Source organism: Lates calcarifer, unplaced genomic scaffold (assembly GCF_001640805.2).
Source record: "Lates calcarifer isolate ASB-BC8 unplaced genomic scaffold, TLL_Latcal_v3 _unitig_105_quiver_983, whole genome shotgun sequence".
Taxonomy (NCBI): Eukaryota; Metazoa; Chordata; class Actinopteri; family Centropomidae; genus Lates; species Lates calcarifer.
This window is the reverse complement of record NW_026115261.1, coordinates 5-18,757: the sequence shown is the minus strand read 5'-3', so window position 1 is coordinate 18,757 and position 18,753 is coordinate 5. Positions and strand designations below refer to the sequence as shown.

At 42.6% G+C, this 18,753-nt stretch overlaps 1 protein-coding gene across 1 annotated transcript; it reads left to right on the top strand.

The window, feature by feature from the left end:
- Window positions 1-2,191: 2,191 nt before the first annotated feature.
- LOC108886003 (lysyl oxidase homolog 4) lies at window positions 2,192-17,373 on the top strand (the record flags this gene model as incomplete). The annotated part of the gene is made up of 13 exons (XM_018680600.2): window positions 2,192-2,264; window positions 3,160-3,428; window positions 3,525-4,195; window positions 4,913-5,121; window positions 11,562-11,597; window positions 11,727-11,934; window positions 12,651-12,831; window positions 14,286-14,440; window positions 14,538-14,705; window positions 15,273-15,435; window positions 15,524-15,767; window positions 16,739-16,854; window positions 17,237-17,373. Coding segments are annotated over exons 2-13 (2,556 nt in total), but the record flags the coding sequence as incomplete, so codon positions are not given.
- Window positions 17,374-18,753: the final 1,380 nt, after the last annotated feature.

Sequence of the window (18,753 nt, the reverse complement as noted above, 5' to 3'; positions counted from 1 at the left end):
CACACACAGTCCCCCTACACCTTAGTTAACATATCCTAGACTGGCAAGATGTACCAGCACTCAGGACTTATGGGCCACACAGGCGTGTGTGTGTTAAAAGTTCAGTAAAACAGATTCAAACTGAATGTTTTAAAAATCACAAAACATTTTCTTCTCCTGCAGAGTTCCAGTTTCAGAGGGGCTTTAGGAGATGGGTGCCTGTGTTGGGGTTTTGAAACACTGGCTACTATTTGAGCCCTTAACTGTGTGTACCAAGAGACAACTGACCCGTGAATCCTTTTTTGCATTGCCCCATTGGCCCTTTGTCCTAGATGAAAAGAGTGAACATAACATCACGTCACTCCACCTTCAGTGTTTTGTGTGTTTGCCGCCAGTAATTTTTCTTCTAAATGTATGTGCTGTTGAACTTGTGATGTTTTCTTAAGCTGCTGTGTTTTGAGCTCTCACAGCCACTGTAGTAATATCATTGTCAAATTTTACAAAAGATGTAAGACAGTGGCCTGTCCAAATGAATGTTACTGAAGGGTCCTACAGTATACAATAAACTACATACAGACCACATGATAAAAACAGTAATACATAGACTAAAAGTCAGAGAAAGTCATTTCAAGCTACAGTATTTAACCATAGTAATGATTTACGCCACTAGAGTGAGCTCTTGAGCCTCAATAGCTCCTCTCCTGACACATTTCATTACAGTGAGTTGTCTTCCACCACAAAAGCATCATAATCTGGTAGAAATATTCTGTCATGATATATAAAGTGGTTTAGTAAGTTTAATATCTACGGATGTAGATACTACTGTGTTTTGTAACATTTGTTTTAAAGATCTACTATGAGTTCTAATGACTTTATAATATCTTTTATGTTTTCTTTTCAAGTTCACATAAACGTCTCTAATATTTGAGAAGGTTAGGTTTGAAGAAGCATTACAGTAACAACAAAACTGATAAACAGCCACACATAAAGCCACACATAAACACCAAACATTTTAGAATTTTAAAGATAAAATTACATAAATCACTGTAGATATCATGTATGTTCCTTGATGTTTCATTTTAGTTATGTTTAACACAATATGTATTAAAGCATTGGGAATATCTGCTTTTCTTTGTTTAAATATGGAGCCACCATCTGTCTCTATTCTTAGAGAAGGCTTCCTTCAAGTGAGGAGGTGCCACGACTGAGGATGTTATGAAACTGAACTTCATGCAAAGAGACGGAGTTCAGACAGGCAGATCCATTCTTACTGCAGAGCACATAGTATTTATTTCTTTATTTCATGACACCACTAACTGTGGGCATGGGATGGTGCCAGGGCTGTGTTCGTGTGTGTGGTGTGTGTGTGTGTGTGTGTGTGTGTGTAGACTTGTTCTACATTCATGGGATCTGAAAACCAGGAGCCCACTATACTTGTGAGGTGTGACAGCTTTGTCTGAGGGTTCAGACTTGGTTTAAGGGTTAGGGCTTGGGTAAGGGTTGGAGTTAGGCATTCAGCCGTGATGTTTAAGGTTAGTGTAAGGGGCTAGGGAATGCATTATGTCAATGACGGGTCCCCACAAAGATAGTTGTACAAGTGAGTGTGTGTATATGACTTAGCCATTGTGTGGAAAAAAATGCACACACTTTCATACTTTCAGACATCAGAGGGGAAACTAACTTTTAACTTTTTTACATCAAGGGTTACGATGAAATGAGACTGATAAACAAACAATAAGAGATCCTTATGAAATCATGCCCTTTTATAAGTTGAGCTCACGTGTCCCATGCATCCAACCATGTGACCAGCCTGTAAGATAGAGGTTGGTTTGATTTTAATTACCTGCTGCAGGGTAAGTAAGTAGATAAAGCAAGTGTTAATGGATATGTGTTGGGATGCACTAAATATTACACAATCATCTAATTGTTGATTTTCTAATCTGACAGCTGGGAAACCAAAACAATTAATTGTATTAATTTAATTGTATTTCCTTTGTGTTTTAATTGATTTCCGTGGCTCATTTCCCCTTTTCTAGGTTTAGTTTGATGGGTGATAGGTGATGGAAAGGGCAAACGTGACCAGATGAAAAGGAGAGAAAAGTTGCTTAAATGAGCAAAATGGGAGGGATGGATAAAGTAGCTAATCTGAGGGAGTGACAGAAAAAGAGAGAGGGAGGGAAAAGAGGAGAATAGAGAGACAGCAGGACTAAACTCACTGCCTTCTTTTCCTCCAGTGCTCTCTCCCTTCTTTCTTCCAGTGACTCCAGGCTGAGATCAACGGATAGGTGAGTTCAACTTCAGCATTTTCTTTCTTTTCATTCCTTGTTCATTTTCCCCCTCTTTGCTTCAGTTTATCTTTCTTCCATAATTCAAGATTTCATCCTTGTGAGAACCTGAACTTATCCATACCCTTTTAACAAACTTCAATTCAGCCCTCGTTAGTCTGAGTTATTGTTTTTATTTGCTTATATTTATGTTCTTGTATGAATGTATGTTATCCATATGTGGAGCTGACTATTGACCCCTGGCTGAATTCATTCAATGCAAGGTCCTCCACATCTCCTCTTCCTCAGATTCCTCCTCTCCAGCTTCTTCTTCTTCTTTAATAGAAGGTGAAGGTTTTAGAGGTGGATGAACTAATCATTTCTCATTAACCAAACTGCCTCTCACAGATACGCAGACCTGCTGCTTTATTTATGTGTGAGAACATTTTTATGACTGTGTTTATTTGCTTTTGTGTCTGTTGGCTAAATACATGCAGCTCAGCTTGAGGGTTTGCGGAAAGCCAAGGTTTCCGTTGGTTGGATGAGGAGGCTACTTTTAGCTTCAGTTATTACTCCCTGTGCCCCAGCTGGTTCAGACTGAGGGCTACGTTTTCACAATGCTCCTCAAGCCTCTGACTGTCCTTTAAACGACTCTGATTATTTTGAAAGATAAAAACATCTATCAATCTTTCATTTTACTGTGAAATGTCCCATTAGGGTTAGAGGAGAAGTTTCTAATTATATGTTTTGTCAGAGAATGGAATGTGAGTTCTATGGCTTTGTGTGATTTTTGGGATTTTTGCGGTAACATGTGCATATTTATTTATGGGGCTTCTACTTGACATGTATGTTCTCTGTTTTCTGTGCTGCTGTACTTCTCTTTACCTGGTGTCCCTCATTCTCCATTTTTCTCCAGGATGCTGTGCCTCAGCTCCCTGTCCACACTCCTCCTCCTGCTTCTCCTCTACCCCCCTCCGCTGTCAGCTCAGGAGGTGCTTGTTCGTCTGGCAGGTGTAGGGAGGCGCGGTGCAAATGAGGGGCGTGTGGAGGTGTTCTATAATGGAGCGTGGGGCACCGTGTGTGATGATGAGGTGGATCTTAACCTGGCCAACGTGGTGTGCAGACAGTTGGGCTTTCAACGCAGCTTTACTTGGGCGCACAGTGCCAAGTTTGGTGAGGGGCAAGGTATGTCCAGCCAAGTATATTTAGTTTTGAAAACCTTACTTACTTGTTCACTAATTAATGATTCAATGACTTACCACATGCTTTTCTTGTTTTTAGGTCTGATCTGGTTGGACAATGTGCGCTGCAGGGGCACAGAGCTCTCTATTGCAGAATGTCTCTCCAATGGGTGGGGAGTCAATGACTGCACCCACGCTGAGGACCTGGGGGTCATTTGCAGCCCAGAAAGGAGACCTGGCTTCCCCCCGGTCTCGTTGGGGGAGGCCACTTCATCTTCCAGGCAACAACAAAGCCAACCAAGACAGAGAAACCCACTGCCACAGTCTGTGTCCCCTCCAGCTCCACCTGTGGCCCACATCTCCTCTTCTTCTGCAAGAGGTCATGAGATTGCCCTCCATCGCAACCCATCCTCTACCCGTCGCAGCAGCGTCTCACCACAGGAAAACGGCCACGAGATCCAGATCCTGCGACGGAATCGAGGAGGTTCCAGAACGACCCAGCAGGTGAGCCAGGCTTTGCCACAAGGACACGAGCTGCCTTCACATCTGATAAATGGTGCAGCCTACAGGCAGAGGCAGGAGATGGCGCGGAGCAGTCCACAAGCAGTGAGACGGGAGGCAGAGGGGCAGGTGAACAGGCAGCAGCAGCCTCATTCCCAACTCCAGTCTGAGAGGGGGAGCGACAGGAATCAGCAGCTCAGTGGGAACCATGTGGAACCAGACCCAGGTTATCCAGACATGGGACTGGAGGCTGATGCTCAGTACACACAGGTAAAAACGCACACACACAGACAGCACAACCTCTAGTGCACACCAAAGAAGTACACCAGTTTCACTTTATTCAGACTCCTATGCTGAAATGTCATTTGTGGGAATATATAATTAGAGACAAAGCTAAAACCAAACCTTCTCCAGATCCACTTCATATGCAGCAGCAGGGCCTGAAGTTAATTAGTTAAAACACCAGTCGCTCAACAGCTTCAAACGTGCAAGAACTTCATAACAGAGGAAATTGCAAGACATTTATCACTTGTGTTTGGTTTTCTTCCTTTTCAACTTGCAGAGTTTACACTTTCCTCACCATTTTGTAATCATCATGACACATGAAGCAAACTCTTTGTTTTCTGTTAGTTTCCATCCTGCTGCCTACAGTACGTCATGCAGATGATTAGAGAGTGTGATGATTAGAGACATAGCATCTCCTCATGTTATCATTCTCTCGATCGTGTAGTGTCTGCAGATATTTAAATAAACAATGTGTTGTTTGATCAAAGATGAGGTCATGTTTATGAAATCAAATTTTTCTTCTTTTGGAGTGCAGGACAAAAGCTTGGTTGATGTGGGTTGAGGTTGGAGTAAAGTCTTCAATAAGTGTGACAAAGATCCATTTCTCTCCTGTGTCAGTACAAAAAGCAACAAAGTAGTTCTCCTTTTTTGAATAATCAGTCATGTTTAAATCAGTCAAAAGCTGCGTTCTCTCATGGACAGGGATCTCATAGGGTTCACTTAGAGGAGGTGCGTCTACGGCCTGTGCTGGGAAATCATGGCGGTCTGGTGACGGAGGGAGTGCTGGAAGTGAAGCATGCTGGGAGGTGGCGTCACGTGTGTAACCAGGGATGGGACATGAGCAGCAGCAGGGTCGTCTGTGGCATGTTAGGATTCCCTGCTGCAGAGGCGTTCGACCAAATCAGCTACAGGTGAGTATGTGAGGGGACACGGCAGAGTAATAGAGGAGGAAGGAAACAGAAGAAGAGAGAGTGTGTATAAAAACGGATGTGTGTGTCTTTGTGTGGGTGTATAGTTATGAAAGGGATGGAAAAGTGTGGTGGACTACACATCCCCTCATGGATTAGGCAGCCCCATGCCTGGATTGTTGTTCCATCCCCCTGTAGTAGAGGTTGACCACAACTACTGTCATTAGTACGACCACACTTGGCATGACATGTCCACTGTGGTATTAGCCGAGCCCGGCTGTCCGCCAGGCCTGTCTGCCACATTGGCTGAGAGGGCCTCAAAACAAGTCTTGAAAATAGTTTGAGAGAGTATGTTATTAATGTCAGATCCAGACTACAAGATTATCATCATCATCATGGTGTATGTCTTTACATGAATCCTCCCATACATGGTTTCTAATCTCACATAATTAAGAAACTCCCAGAAAGAACTGTGTGCAGAAGCACTTTCTAATGCAGAGTGGTGTGTCAGAGGCAATTTAATGTCTCTGTATGTCTCTGTCAAAATCATTAGACAATAATCCCTTAACAGAGAAGATTCAAATTAAATCACAAATTACATTCATAAATTTTAAACCAGTTAACAGATTAAACAACAGCATTCTATAATAAAAGTAACATGTTGTCATGTTTTCTTTCAGTTTTTTATATTATATTATATTAGCTCACACCAACACCATTTCCAGACACAACAGGCAGCTGATTTCAGTGAAAAAGCTCTAGAAACCCACTGCACGTACCTGCACAGTACAAATCTGCAGACAGACACAGTTAGCAACTTAGCTGGTGAACATAGCAGAGGGTTTAGTGGCAGGACACAAAACTACACAGAGACAGAGACATGACTTCACATAAATGCTAAAGTAAGATGATATGTTAGTACTGTTTTCACAGCTAGTTTCCTCTGCCCCCAAGTGAACAAAACATCACTTAGTGCAGTTTTAAAATTGACTACACTTCCAACGTTTTAACAAAGAGAACATCATGATTTGTTTGTTAGGATTCAACAGCTACAGCCAAAAGGGAGATATAGCGACTGAATCCCGGTAAAACATCACAGTGTTTACCTTGTTAAAATTATAATGTGTTAAAATTTTACTATGTAGTATGGTCACAAATACACATTTACCTCAGCATATAGACGGAAAAGTCCAAAAATATGTTTCAGCTTTTCAGACAGACCTATGAAATAAACCCTCTATGAGAAAATCAGAAGCTAGTGGAACAGAAGGGAAGAAGAAGGACTTAAGGTTTCTGTTTGTTCATGTTTTCAGAGCTCTGTCATTGTCCCTCAAACACAAATCATTGGCTATGCTAATAATGTCAGGTTGTTATGTTGATTTTATCCCCATAAATCCAACTCATCTGTCTAACTTTAGCCATAAATATCCACTGAAGCTCCTACACAAACCTTCAAAGCTCTTACACACATACCAGCAAAACCCCAATGCCTCACTTGCACACACACATGCTAATACATCCCTCCCTCCACCCTCATCACACAGCATCCTACGAGACCTTACATAAACTACATCCAAGATCCATGTGCACACACAAATAAACACACAAACACACTCACACATGCTTGTGCACATGCAAATACAAGCCTCTGTGTGTCCGTCTGTCTGCCCACAGAGGTCTTTTTATGGCTTGGCTAACAGGGCGACTGTACTGACCGCTGGCCTGCCCTGCACCATCTGTCTCTCCATGTTGCCAATAATTACCCCTTGTGTCCTGCTCTGCTTTGCTCGGCAGCAGGGTACAGGCTTCTCCTCAGCTGCCCTGTTCACCACCAGCATTAGAGCCTTGAAATGAAGCAGTGTAGTCCAGATGCAATGATGCAAGAAGCTCACTTTTACTTATGTTGGTCCTTCTGGTTAAACTATGAGCCCTCTCACATCGAAGATAGAGTAAAGACGTCAGAGCCTAGTTGTCCATCATTCTGACTTTCTAAATCTAATGCTAATGTAGACTTCTCTGCGGTGAAAACACCTCAGAGTATTCTGGAGAAACATCACATATCTGTGCCAAGAACTCAACCAGCAGTTTACGTAAAGACAGGATCAGGCCAGAGAATGTTGTTTGTTTTTTGTCAACCTCCACCCAGCTACGTGGGAGATGAATCAAGCAGCCATTTCTGTCTGACAGTAAACAGCTGAGGGGGGTAGGTTGGGTTTTTTCACAGAAAAGAACACAGCATATGGTGGATCTCTGGCATTTGCAATCAAGTATTTTGAGTCAGATGTTTATGCTGTTTATGTTTTCAAAATGTTCCCTTTTAAATTTGTATCAGGACTAACCTGGTGGTAAGAGACATTTTAGCCCCTCCAGCAGCGTGGCTCTGGGGGTAGCAATGCTGGTCTCTCAGTGCACCAATTTTGTCCAGACTGAAATATATTTTTAAATAAAATGCAACTTGCTAACTTTTAATCTAGTGCCACCATCAGATCAAAATTTCAGTTTGTCCAATACTTTGATTTAATACCTTCAAAATGACATTCACGTCAGCTAATTTCCCAATGTTAACATGCTAACAGATGGTGAACATGGTGAACAATAATTCCTAAACATAAGCATTTTGACATTTTGAGCATGTTAGCATGTTAATACACCAAACCAAGAATGGGAACGTATTGCATATGGCAAATGTTATACCTTCTCCATCAACAGGTTAACAGCATTATTATGAGCTTTAGCATGCTGATGTTAGCATTTAGCTCAAAGCATTACTGTGTGGACAACCTTCAGGAGCCACTAGCATGGCTGTAGATGCTTGGTCTTCTTGTTACTATGAAATTGTGACAAACAGTATCACACACAATAGCAAAAGTGAAAGTAACCAATTTTTCCATCAGTCTTTATGATAACACAACATCTTCCCGATGCTACCCATTGTGCTGGCAGTGCTCCATGCCTGCTCTTCTTTAGGGTTTGCATCCACTTGAACAGCTGTAATTATGGTTTGAGCGATCCTCTAATCTAGAATATTCTCTCGACTGAACCTGCTGCACCCGCCTGTGCTATGTCAGCATTTCCCTCTCTGGCCATGTGGTTGTTTTTTTGGTGTGACTGCCTTTGTCTCTGCCTGTTAAGTTGCTCAGTGCGTTTTTACAGATGTTTAAATACTCCCCCACTTTGCCATGCTTACAAAAGGCGAGCACTAAAACCATTTTCCAGCTCCCTTGTTTCATCACATCCACACTCTCTTTGAGGCTGACTTAAAACTTCTTCAGTTCTTCTAATTTACTTTCACCCCCTGCTCCTTTTTTCTCCCGTCCTCAGTTACAGCCTTTTTTAAGGCCACACTTAATTCCTTTGCTGCAATTATACTAAAACCCACATTTCATGGAAAGTACATCATTATGACCCCTTTGAGTTTTGTTCCACGGAGGTTGATGGGACTGTCTAGAGGCTTTTGTGGAGTTAGTGTGGCAACCTGCTGTCTCCTGACTGAGTTGATTGTTCCAGTCAGGCAGCTTTGCATTCATGCAGCATAATAACAGGTTATCTCTGCTTTCCTGACAGCCAGCTCCTCTCTCCAGTGTGGCTTATGGTATTGTGTGGTCAGAGTTGCATAAAAAACCTGGCATCCAGCTGAAGATCCTGAGAAGTAAGAGAGCTTCATCCAGGTTGAAGGGATTCAGCAGAAGTGTTGCGGTCACAACCTGTTTGTTGTGTTGAGGCTTGATACTGTGGTTCACCTCCCTTCCTTTAAATCTCCTTATAAGACTGAGAAAGCCTTAACTCAGCTCCAACTTTTGTTTCCGACCTGACAAAGAACATCACACACAGTGTTTTCAGCTCTCTGCAGGATAACTGAAATGTGTCTGGAAACCATACACTTTTGCTCTTCCTGTGAAGTTCAGTGATGCTCATAAAAGTAGCCCAGTTCACAGAGACTTCAGTCTTACATCACTCGCTCCGTGTTTCCCAGCATGCAGTCATAGTGTTGGGTAACGACGCTGGGGTTTTTAAAGAGCTTTGTTTTTACAGAGGCAAGGCAGGGAAAGCTGATATGTACGTGCATATTTCCATGTCTGGTGTGTGTGAACCAACATGCTACTGCTCGACCACAGAGCAGACACTGCCAAGCACAGCAGGCAATTATATGGGTAGTGCTCTTTCCCCCTCCTCCAAACCATGAACTAACACCCCCTTACGGCCTGTCTCTCTCACTTTGATTTATCAGAGTTATGAAACATTTTAAACTGTGCAAACACACACAGATAGCCTCAGACACATGCATGCAAATAGACACAAGTGAACACACACCATCATACACAGCTAACATATACATAAACTGATTGACTTTGCACAGAAAAGTCATAGGTTCTGTCTCATCAGCATAGAGAAATCTACCCTGGAACAGCCTGTGTTTCTATATCCGTTTTGTTGATCAATATACTTTCATGCTTTTCAGATCAGCTGAAACCTAAACAAAGAGAAAGGGCAATAGGAAGGAAGGGAGGAAGAATGGAAAAAGAGAGAGAAAAGAAGAAATGCCACAAAAGGAAATAGGGTGAGGGGAAAAGAATTGAGGGGGAAAAGAAGGAGGGAAGACAAAAAAGGATGGTTTTCAATGCTCTCTCGCAGCAGGTAGCTAATTTCAATGAAAAGTTTTATTTAAAAAAACTTACTAAACTACCAAACTACCTGCTCAGCACCAAACAGCAGACATATAAACATTGGTTGTAGTTTGTGAACATAGTGAAGCGTTTAGCAGCTACAGAGCCAGATATTTTTCTCAGGAGTTTGTAGACCAAAAACAGAGCTAAAAGAGAGTGAATGTTGGACTTACATTCAACAGGTGTACCTCCATAACTGGATGTGTAAAGAAGCAGCTGTTTGCTAACTCGCTCACCATATCAATTCAGAAAGGTCATGATATGTCAATGATATGTTTCCAAGCATTAATGTATTGGTAGTACAAGTACAATGCAGAGAGAAGCAAAGACTTTGAGTTTCTTTGCAGATTTACCCACACTGAGCCTGCACACTGTAAAAGAGGAAGATAAATAAATGTATTCAGCTGTCTGAACCAGACGGGCTGTTCGAATTACATTTCATTACTGTTGGACTGCAGAAGAAGTAACAAAATAATAATATGTAAACTTATATTAGGGTGGAAATTGTACTGTTAAAGAAATTATACTGTATATACAAGTTTGCCCCTCACTGTCTGGCCTGTTGTTGGATTGTGAATGATTTGTGGTTCACATGTTCCATCCAGTAGTTTCTCTGGCTCAGGATTAATTCCAGCCTCAAACACATTTCTCATCTAATGTTGGGACTGTGGATAATAACCTGTGGAATACCAGGGTACTGGGGTTCTCCCAGAGATGAAACATGTCTCATTTTAAATATTTAATTGCATCATGAATCTGGTCGTACAGTAAACTCTGCTCCTGTCTATACTTGGTGTTCTGACTCATTTAATTCAGGCACATTCATGAAGGGCGTCAGTCACGCTGCACCTGTCTGTGGTCACACTGGCTGATGCAAGTGGTCAGCTCTGATGTGTGTGTGTTTGTGTGTGTTGTAGAAAGACACTTCCCAGACTCTGCCTGGTTTGTGAATCATTCTTTTTATTGAATTCTCCTTTTTTTCTCTCGCTGTTTTAGGTTTTGGCATGGGGTGTGTGTGTGTGTGTGTGTGTGTGTGTGTGTGTGTATGTGTGTGTGTGTGTGTGTGTGTGTGTGTGTATGTGTGTGTGTGTGTGTGTGCCCAGGCATAGGGGGCCTCATTTTGTGTATACACAGTTTCCCTTTAGGATTTGACTCTAGTTTAAGGTAATACCTATGAAACTAGACACAGTTTTGAAAACCCTGTTGAAGTTGGCAGACCTCAATAAGGCTTCTTCAAGGGATTAATGTATAGTGGTTTATTCATATTTTTAGGCTTTTTTCCACATGCATGCCCAAAACCAGACATCCACTGTAGACATATAGACAAACACTAAAACAGAAATACCCATGAATGTGGAAATGGAAGATCTAAAAAAAAAAAGTCATGACAAGAAGGTAGTGGTTTGAGAGGGAAGAAAGAAAGAAATGGGGAGTTATGTGATCCGTTATTGCAAATTTCCCTCAGTCCCTGTCTCTTACACGAGGCTATGTTTATCCAGAAGAATACACGCCCTCTCCAGCATGTTGTGTCTCCTTCATATTTATGGCTTTCGGCTTGTTTATTTAAGGTTTGATGATCAGAATGGAAGAGTATGGGGTGTCAAGGAAGAGAAGAAAGGATGATTGAGGAGGAAAAAAAGAGATTGGGCAGGAGGCAGGGGCATAGGAGTAGACTGTGGGAGTGTATAAGACTGGATATAAGCTGGTTGTTTAGTCTACTGGATGTAAAGCTGTACAGTTGTAACCCTAAAAAAGAGCGTGATGTTCTCTGTCTTTCAGGAAACAGTGGGAGTCCAAGTTAGCTGATTCATCCAGGTAAAATTAACATCAGCTCTCTGAAGCATAATAACTTTATATTCTCAGTACAGAGGATCCTAATTCATGTAAATACAAATAAATCTCTCCTGTCATTCTACTTGTTCCTCCACTTCATTCCCCTTCCAGGCTGAGGACACAGATTACTAAAAAGGCCTACTGGGTGGAGAAAGTGCAGTGTCAGGGTGTGGAGGCCTCTCTGTCACAGTGTCAGGCCCAGCTGTCCCTCCCCAGGAGTGATGTGCCATGCAGGGGAGGCATGCATGCTGTGGTCCGCTGTATTCCTGGATCCCAGTTCACACGTAATGGAAGAGCGCCTGCACCACCTCCCGTGCCGGTCAGTGTAGAGGAGAAAAGTTTAAAAAAATATAGATTGGCAATTAATACATATCTTGTTGCTTAATCTGTACACAAACATTATGTCAGTGCACCGAGAAATACTGCCAGCACATAACCCCCACCCCACCCATAAAAACCCTCTTTTTTTATGTACAGATTAAACAAAAAAGATATTATGTGTTTTATGCTTGTTTTTACTTTTACCTGTTTTGCTTGTTTTTTTGTCTTTATGCTAAGCTAAGCTAATTTTACCTGATTTTCATATTTGATATATAAATATTCACGTAGCCCTTTGCATGTTAGAGACTATTTTCCCAAATGTCAAACTTCAAAAACAGTACAATACATGGTCTCATATCATATCTCATATCTGAATAGTAAATATTAAGCTACAACCAGCAGCCTGTTAGCTTAACAAGCAGAAACAGCTAGCATTGCTCAATGGTAACACAATTCGGCTATCAGCACCTCTAAGATTTTATGCACTACGACTTATCTGTTAATCTGTCCAAAAACCAAAACGTTAAGATGACACTGTCCAGATTTACAGAGTGACTTTTAGGTGTGTTTTTTTTTTTTTTTTTTAACTTTAAACAGAGCCAGGCGAGCCAATCTGAAATTGTAGCTGAGCAACCAGATCCAGATAAGCTTTAAAAAAATAAGATGCCCACATCACAAACCATTTCTCTCTAAACTCTTCCTTTTTCTTTCCAGCCTGTTGTGCGTCTGAAGGCAGGGCCCCGTCTTGGGGAGGGCCGTGTCGAGGTGCTGCAGGAGGGCAAGTGGGGCACTGTGTGTGACCACCTGTGGGACATGACTGCAGCCAGCGTGGTCTGTAGGGAGCTGGGCTTCGGGACAGCAAAGGAGGCTCTCACTAAGGCTCAACTGGGACAGGGTAGGATAAACATAGCCACACACATAGCTCAGGGTGCATGGTGAATTCAGATACTGATTCAAAGTCTCACAGAAAGAAAGCTCTTTCAAGATGCATTATACTTCAGTTAATGTTTATTGTGAGACATTCATGCAGGTCAGTTATCATAGAGTACAATAAAGACCATTGGCTGCTGATCGGATCAGTTATATGTGACTTTGAATCAGTATCTGAGTTCACCATGCACCCTGAGCATGATCAGCTCAGTGAACCCTTCAGACTAAACATTTCTCAGTCAATATCTTTTGCTAAATGCAGCACTCCAAGAAGCATGGGCATGAGCAGACAAATAAACGCAGAGAAAATGTTTACAGCCTCACTTCTACTTCTGTCGAAGAGGCTGATTGTTGAGGAAATCTACCCATGACTAATTATATGAGTGTAAGCTATGTTAGGTGGTTCCAGCGACCATGTGTTGACAAAATAAACTGGTTGTGTGTGAAAAGCTAGCGCAGCTTTGAAAGTCAAGATGTCAGGCAATCAGCACTGAGAACGACCAAACATTCAAAAAGACATGATTGTTTTGGCCCTGTCTTTGTTGCAGGCATGAAAATATGGTCACCAAAATTGTCTCGCAATAATAGAGTTAAACATTTTCCTAGGAAATAGCATAGACACCACTTTCTCACACTCAGTTATTGTCCTCTGTACCTCTGCAGTAACTCTGTAATCACGTTCATTTCCTCCCATTATCTTTCTGCCCAAATGAGCACATAGCATGTCCTATAATAGTGGGTGCATTTCCCTCTCTCTACTTTACTTAATGAAGTAATTGATGGAAACCATTTGAGTGCTCCTTTTAGGGCTCTATTAAACTAGGTACTATAGTGTTGTTCACTCAATAATGAACGTGGTTAAATGTGAGAAAGGAGCGTTGTGGCTTTTACTGTCTCAGGCCTGTTTACTGAAGTCATGTGAACATAAAACATGTGAAGAGGTGAATCTGTATGTCGCAGGAGGCATGTGAAGGCTCATGAGTAGTGCAGTCAAAGAACTCGAAGCTAGACCTGATGACATCATTAGCTATTTAAAGCCAAATTATAGGGCTCTATGGGGCATTAGCCTGGGCCTCACACACCTACGCAAACATAGATGCGTTCAAAGATTTTCCTCCATTTTGCCATTTTGGTTCTATTTTGGTTTATAAAGCATGGCCCTGGTGTGCAGTGTGCAGCACAGAGTACAGTCATTTAGACAGAAAAGCTCTCTGGCTAAGCTCAGTTTCAGAGCCACATCAGAGGTCCCGATCACGTCTGGGCTTTTAATCCCTCTCTGTGGACATCTGTGGCTGCAGGACCATCAGGTTTTAGAGACTTTTATGTACTGTGTCTGTGTGTGTGTCTTCTTGCATGTGGCCTACGCTTAGCAAGACACATGTGATTCTATCAACTGTCGCCTCACGCCCTCTTCTGTAGGTACTGGTCCCATCCACATGAACAGTGTCCAGTGCACAGGCAGGGAGAAGTCCATTACAGAGTGTCGCTACAGAGTGGTGCCACTTTACAGCTGCAAACACACCCAGGATGTAGCAATCCGCTGCAATGTGCCCAACACTGGCATGCAGACCACGGTAAGAAACACACTCGAAAGCATGCCAGCATATTCACAGATAGTCATTAAGAGGTATTGCTCACAAGAAAAAACGCTTTTCCTCCCTCCGTATTCAGGTGCGCCTGGCAGGAGGCAGAGAGCCAGCAGAGGGCCGTGTGGAGGTGCTGATGGATGTCGGAGGAGTGAGGCGCTGGGGATCCGTCTGCAGTGAGAACTGGGGCATCAATGAGGCCATGGTGGTGTGTCGACAGCTGGGACTGGGATTTGCCTCAAGAGCTCATCAGGTAAGCAACACACCACAAAATAGTGATGCTTTTTTTCTACTTCATTCCTTCCTTTTCTAAACTTTTGTGCTCCCATATGTCTTCCTTCTCCTCTCTCTCTCTTTCTTTCGCTCTTCGTCCTGCTGTTTGTGTGTCTGTGCTGTGTTATTACCGAGGCCTGAGGTAATTACAGGCTTCTCAAACGTCCACTTCCAGCTCACCGAAAATAAAAGAGGGAAAGTGAGGCGAAGAGAGATCGGGAGAAATTCACAGAGCAAACAAACTGAAAATAGAAGTGTGCATGGAAAGGGCAGCATGAGTGTGTTCTGAGGGGGGGCTGCTAGGAACATTTAACAGGCAGTTTTAAAACTGTGAAAAAAGAATGGAAAATGTGATAATGTGCACTGATAGTTCCGGTTAAAAAAAATGGGGGGGGTTTGCTGTTCATAGCAGAGGCTGCTATTTGACTCCAGCTCCTCCATTTTTCACGTTTCCTTGTCATTATTCCAGAAGTGTTTAAGGCAACAGTACAAATGAACTCTAATTATTTTGTGTGCTAATTTGTTCTCTTCTTGTGTCTCTGTGCAGGAAACCTGGTACTGGCCTGGCTCCTCAGATGCTGGGGAGGTGGTGCTGAGTGGGACCCACTGCATCGGCACTGAGATGTCTATCCAGCAGTGTCGCAGAAACACACACGTCTACTGTCCCAGAGGAGGAGAAGGCAGGGCCGCAGGAGTCACATGTGTGGAGAGTGAGTCCAAAACCAGCAAACACAATGGCATATTTGTGTTTGTTGTGCAGTGACTGTGATGTAAACTCTGAGTCTTGACCCCCTGCAGCTGCTCCTGACCTCGTCCTAGACGCTCAGCTTGTCCAAGAAACAGCCTACCTGGAGGATCGACCCCTCCACCTGCTGACCTGCGCCAATGAGGAGAACTGCCTGTCCTCCTCAGCCGCCAGGATGAACTGGCCCTACGGACACCGCCGCCTGCTGCGCTTCTCCTCTCGCATCATGAATCTGGGCCGCGCCGATTTCCGACCCCGGGCCTCCAGAGAAAGCTGGATATGGCACCAGTGTCACAGGTAAGATGAGAAAGAGGAAAAGAAGATCCCTAACATGAGCCAGACATCTGCAGTGATTGCTCCAAGCCACTGTGTCACTTAGAGGTTTTCATTCGAACCAGCAGCTGCTCATTTTACGCCTTCAACCAGATAGGGAGTAACTATGTGGTGATTTCAGCTGCTGTAGGGTTTGGTTGGAAAGGAGAAACTGTCTAACCTCCTCTTCCATGGCACTGGAATGGGCATCATTATGAGGTGGCACAAAAAAAAAGAAGCAAAAAAAAAAAAAAAACAGTTGCCACCAGAGGTTAAAAAATGAAATGTCTGCAGCAAGAGATGAATGGGAATTTAACATTTGGTGAGTGAAATGGGATCTCTGGGTGCAACATAGTCCAGTGATATTTTTGAGATCTGGACTATAAATAACCGAAACGCATATAAAAGTCTGTTATTCAATGCAATAAACACAATCCTCTATCCTGCAAATGATGTTTACAGTAAACATCCTCCTCACTGGTCACCCAGTTGTTAGAGTCAGAGCCATGACTGCACTCAGAGCAGCCTGGCTTCTTATCTCAGCGGTTGTGGTTCGGTGTCCCAAAACGAGAGGCACAGCTCGTTGTGTCTCCCGAGCCACAACCCAATCACTACCTCCCCAACCAGCAAACACATGGTTTGCCTCTCAGTTTTCGGGTAGAATCTGCTCTGGGAATGGTTCCATAATGAGAGAAAGAGCAACACCAAACTGATATTTGTGCTTTTACAATTGTTGTCCGTGTTTGTTTGACGCCTTCGCAACAACATAACAGGATTTATGAGCACTACATTTCAAATTAAACGTCAGGGTGTTCCTTTTTTCACAGGATGAAGAAGGTGACACTTAAGAACCAAAAACATGCAGCAGTATGTTTGGAGGTCTTTCTTTCACTAACTTTTTATCATTTTTTTACTTCCTTCGTGTATTAATCTTGCCACCCTGATCCCATTTTCAGGCACTACCACAGCATTGAGGTGTTCACCCACTACGATCTGCTCACCCTCAATGGGACCAAGGTGGCTGAAGGTCACAAAGCCAGCTTCTGTCTGGAGGACACCTACTGCCCTGACGGTGAGACAGATTACAGATTAATGCCTTGTGGAAATCTGATGTTTGAGGGAAATCTGGAAATGAGGGCAGAGTCGTGACAAACAAGAGAATTGAGAATACATAAAGTGCAAAGCTGAAATCCCATAATGAGCATTCAAAGTCAGCTGTAAGATCGGGGGCCAAGCTAAATTGAGTTTGGCTTCCAGCCAATCGCTTTTGCTAATTTCATTTTTGAAAGTCCCCAAAAAAAGATCAGGTTGTTTAAATCATCTTGTTATAATTTCAGCTTGTTGGTAGACATTCAAATCCACAGCCACCGACAGCAAAGACAATTTACACATTATAGTGATTTTTTTAATCTTCCTCACGTGTTTCCAACTATTTTTTTTCCTCTCTCTTCCAGGTATCCATAAACGGTATGCCTGCTATAACATGGGACAGCAGGGTATCTCAGTTGGCTGCTGGGACACATACCGCCACGACATTGACTGCCAGTGGGTCGACATCACAGATGTACGACCTGGTGAATACATCTTTCAGGTCAGGAGGCTTGTTTATCCCAAAAAGAAATGTCTAAAGTGAACTGTCACCAGATTCTTATATAAACCATGTTCACTTGTCTAAGAGAGAAAAATAATGCTGAGAAAAAAGTAATCCACACTGCAGTTTTCATGATGAACGTACACAACCTCTAGATCAGGCATGAAAGTAAAAAAAGAAAAGGAAAAGAACAGGGCAACAACAGGGCAAACACCGGGGTTGGTGTTTCAACATCTGAAGGCGCACATGAGATAAGTGATAAGTGTGATAAAAGACTATAATTTCAGTTAAATGGCTTTTGGCTGTGCTTCCAGCCATTCAGGTGTACAGTATGTATGCAGTTTTAAGGGGTGTGCCTATTTAGGGAAAGTGAATTTAGTCTGGATTTTATAGAAAGTAGCCCTGCTATTAGTACACCCTCTCAGAAAGTACGGGCCTATTGGCAGTGGAAAAGCTCCATCAGCACTTTACATTTGCACAGAGCGAGTTTTTATGTTTGAAGCTGAGCTCGCTCACGTCTCGCCAAGCTCTAGACATCCAATCTGCTGTGGTGACCTACTCATCTGTCCTCCCTCTCTGTCATTTGTTCTATTTTTTCCTGTCAGCTTAGTGGCAGCAAAGTGATGATGTTTACAGTTTCTAATTATTTTCTGAGTGTTTACGTAAAATCAAGATGTTTAAGTTTGACTTGCACGTGTGTGCGTGGACCACATGTAAACTACACGCAGGAGTGGTCCGACCTCGATGTGTGAGTGTCACATGTGACGAGCCACGTCTTAAGAGATAAAAACATATACCTCATAAAGCAGGGATCCGCCGTTGCCATGACAACGTGACCCAGCAGCACTTTGTGGTCGTTGTGGCTCAACAGTAGTTGAGCTGCTCATAAAAGTGAGAGATTGAGGGAGGGAGCAAACGCTCGCTCGTCTTTCATGCAGCTGGGTGTTTCTTTGAGCGTTTACCAAGTATCGCAGGGTGGCAGCCATTTTAGGACCATACATTTAAACTGATGAGTCATGTCCACCTCAGCTTGATTGCTCCTGATTGCTCCGTCATTTAAAAATCAGCTGCAAAACCTTTTACATGACAGTGACAACCTTTCATTGTTCTGTAAAAACAGGCTGTGGGCCCTTTGTCTCACATTATTACAAGAACTTTTAAAAGACTATCAACTGCCACCAACTTAATATAGTGTTTTACACCGGGACAATAAAGTATATGCTGAAATCATTGGCAATATTAAAAAATATATGAAGTTCTTCATGCCAAATTTGTCGTAAAATGTAATGAAAAAAAAACATTATTATGAATATTTTACATCTTAAACCTTTCTTTATAAATATAATTGGAACCACAAAATTTATACTGTACATAAAAAAA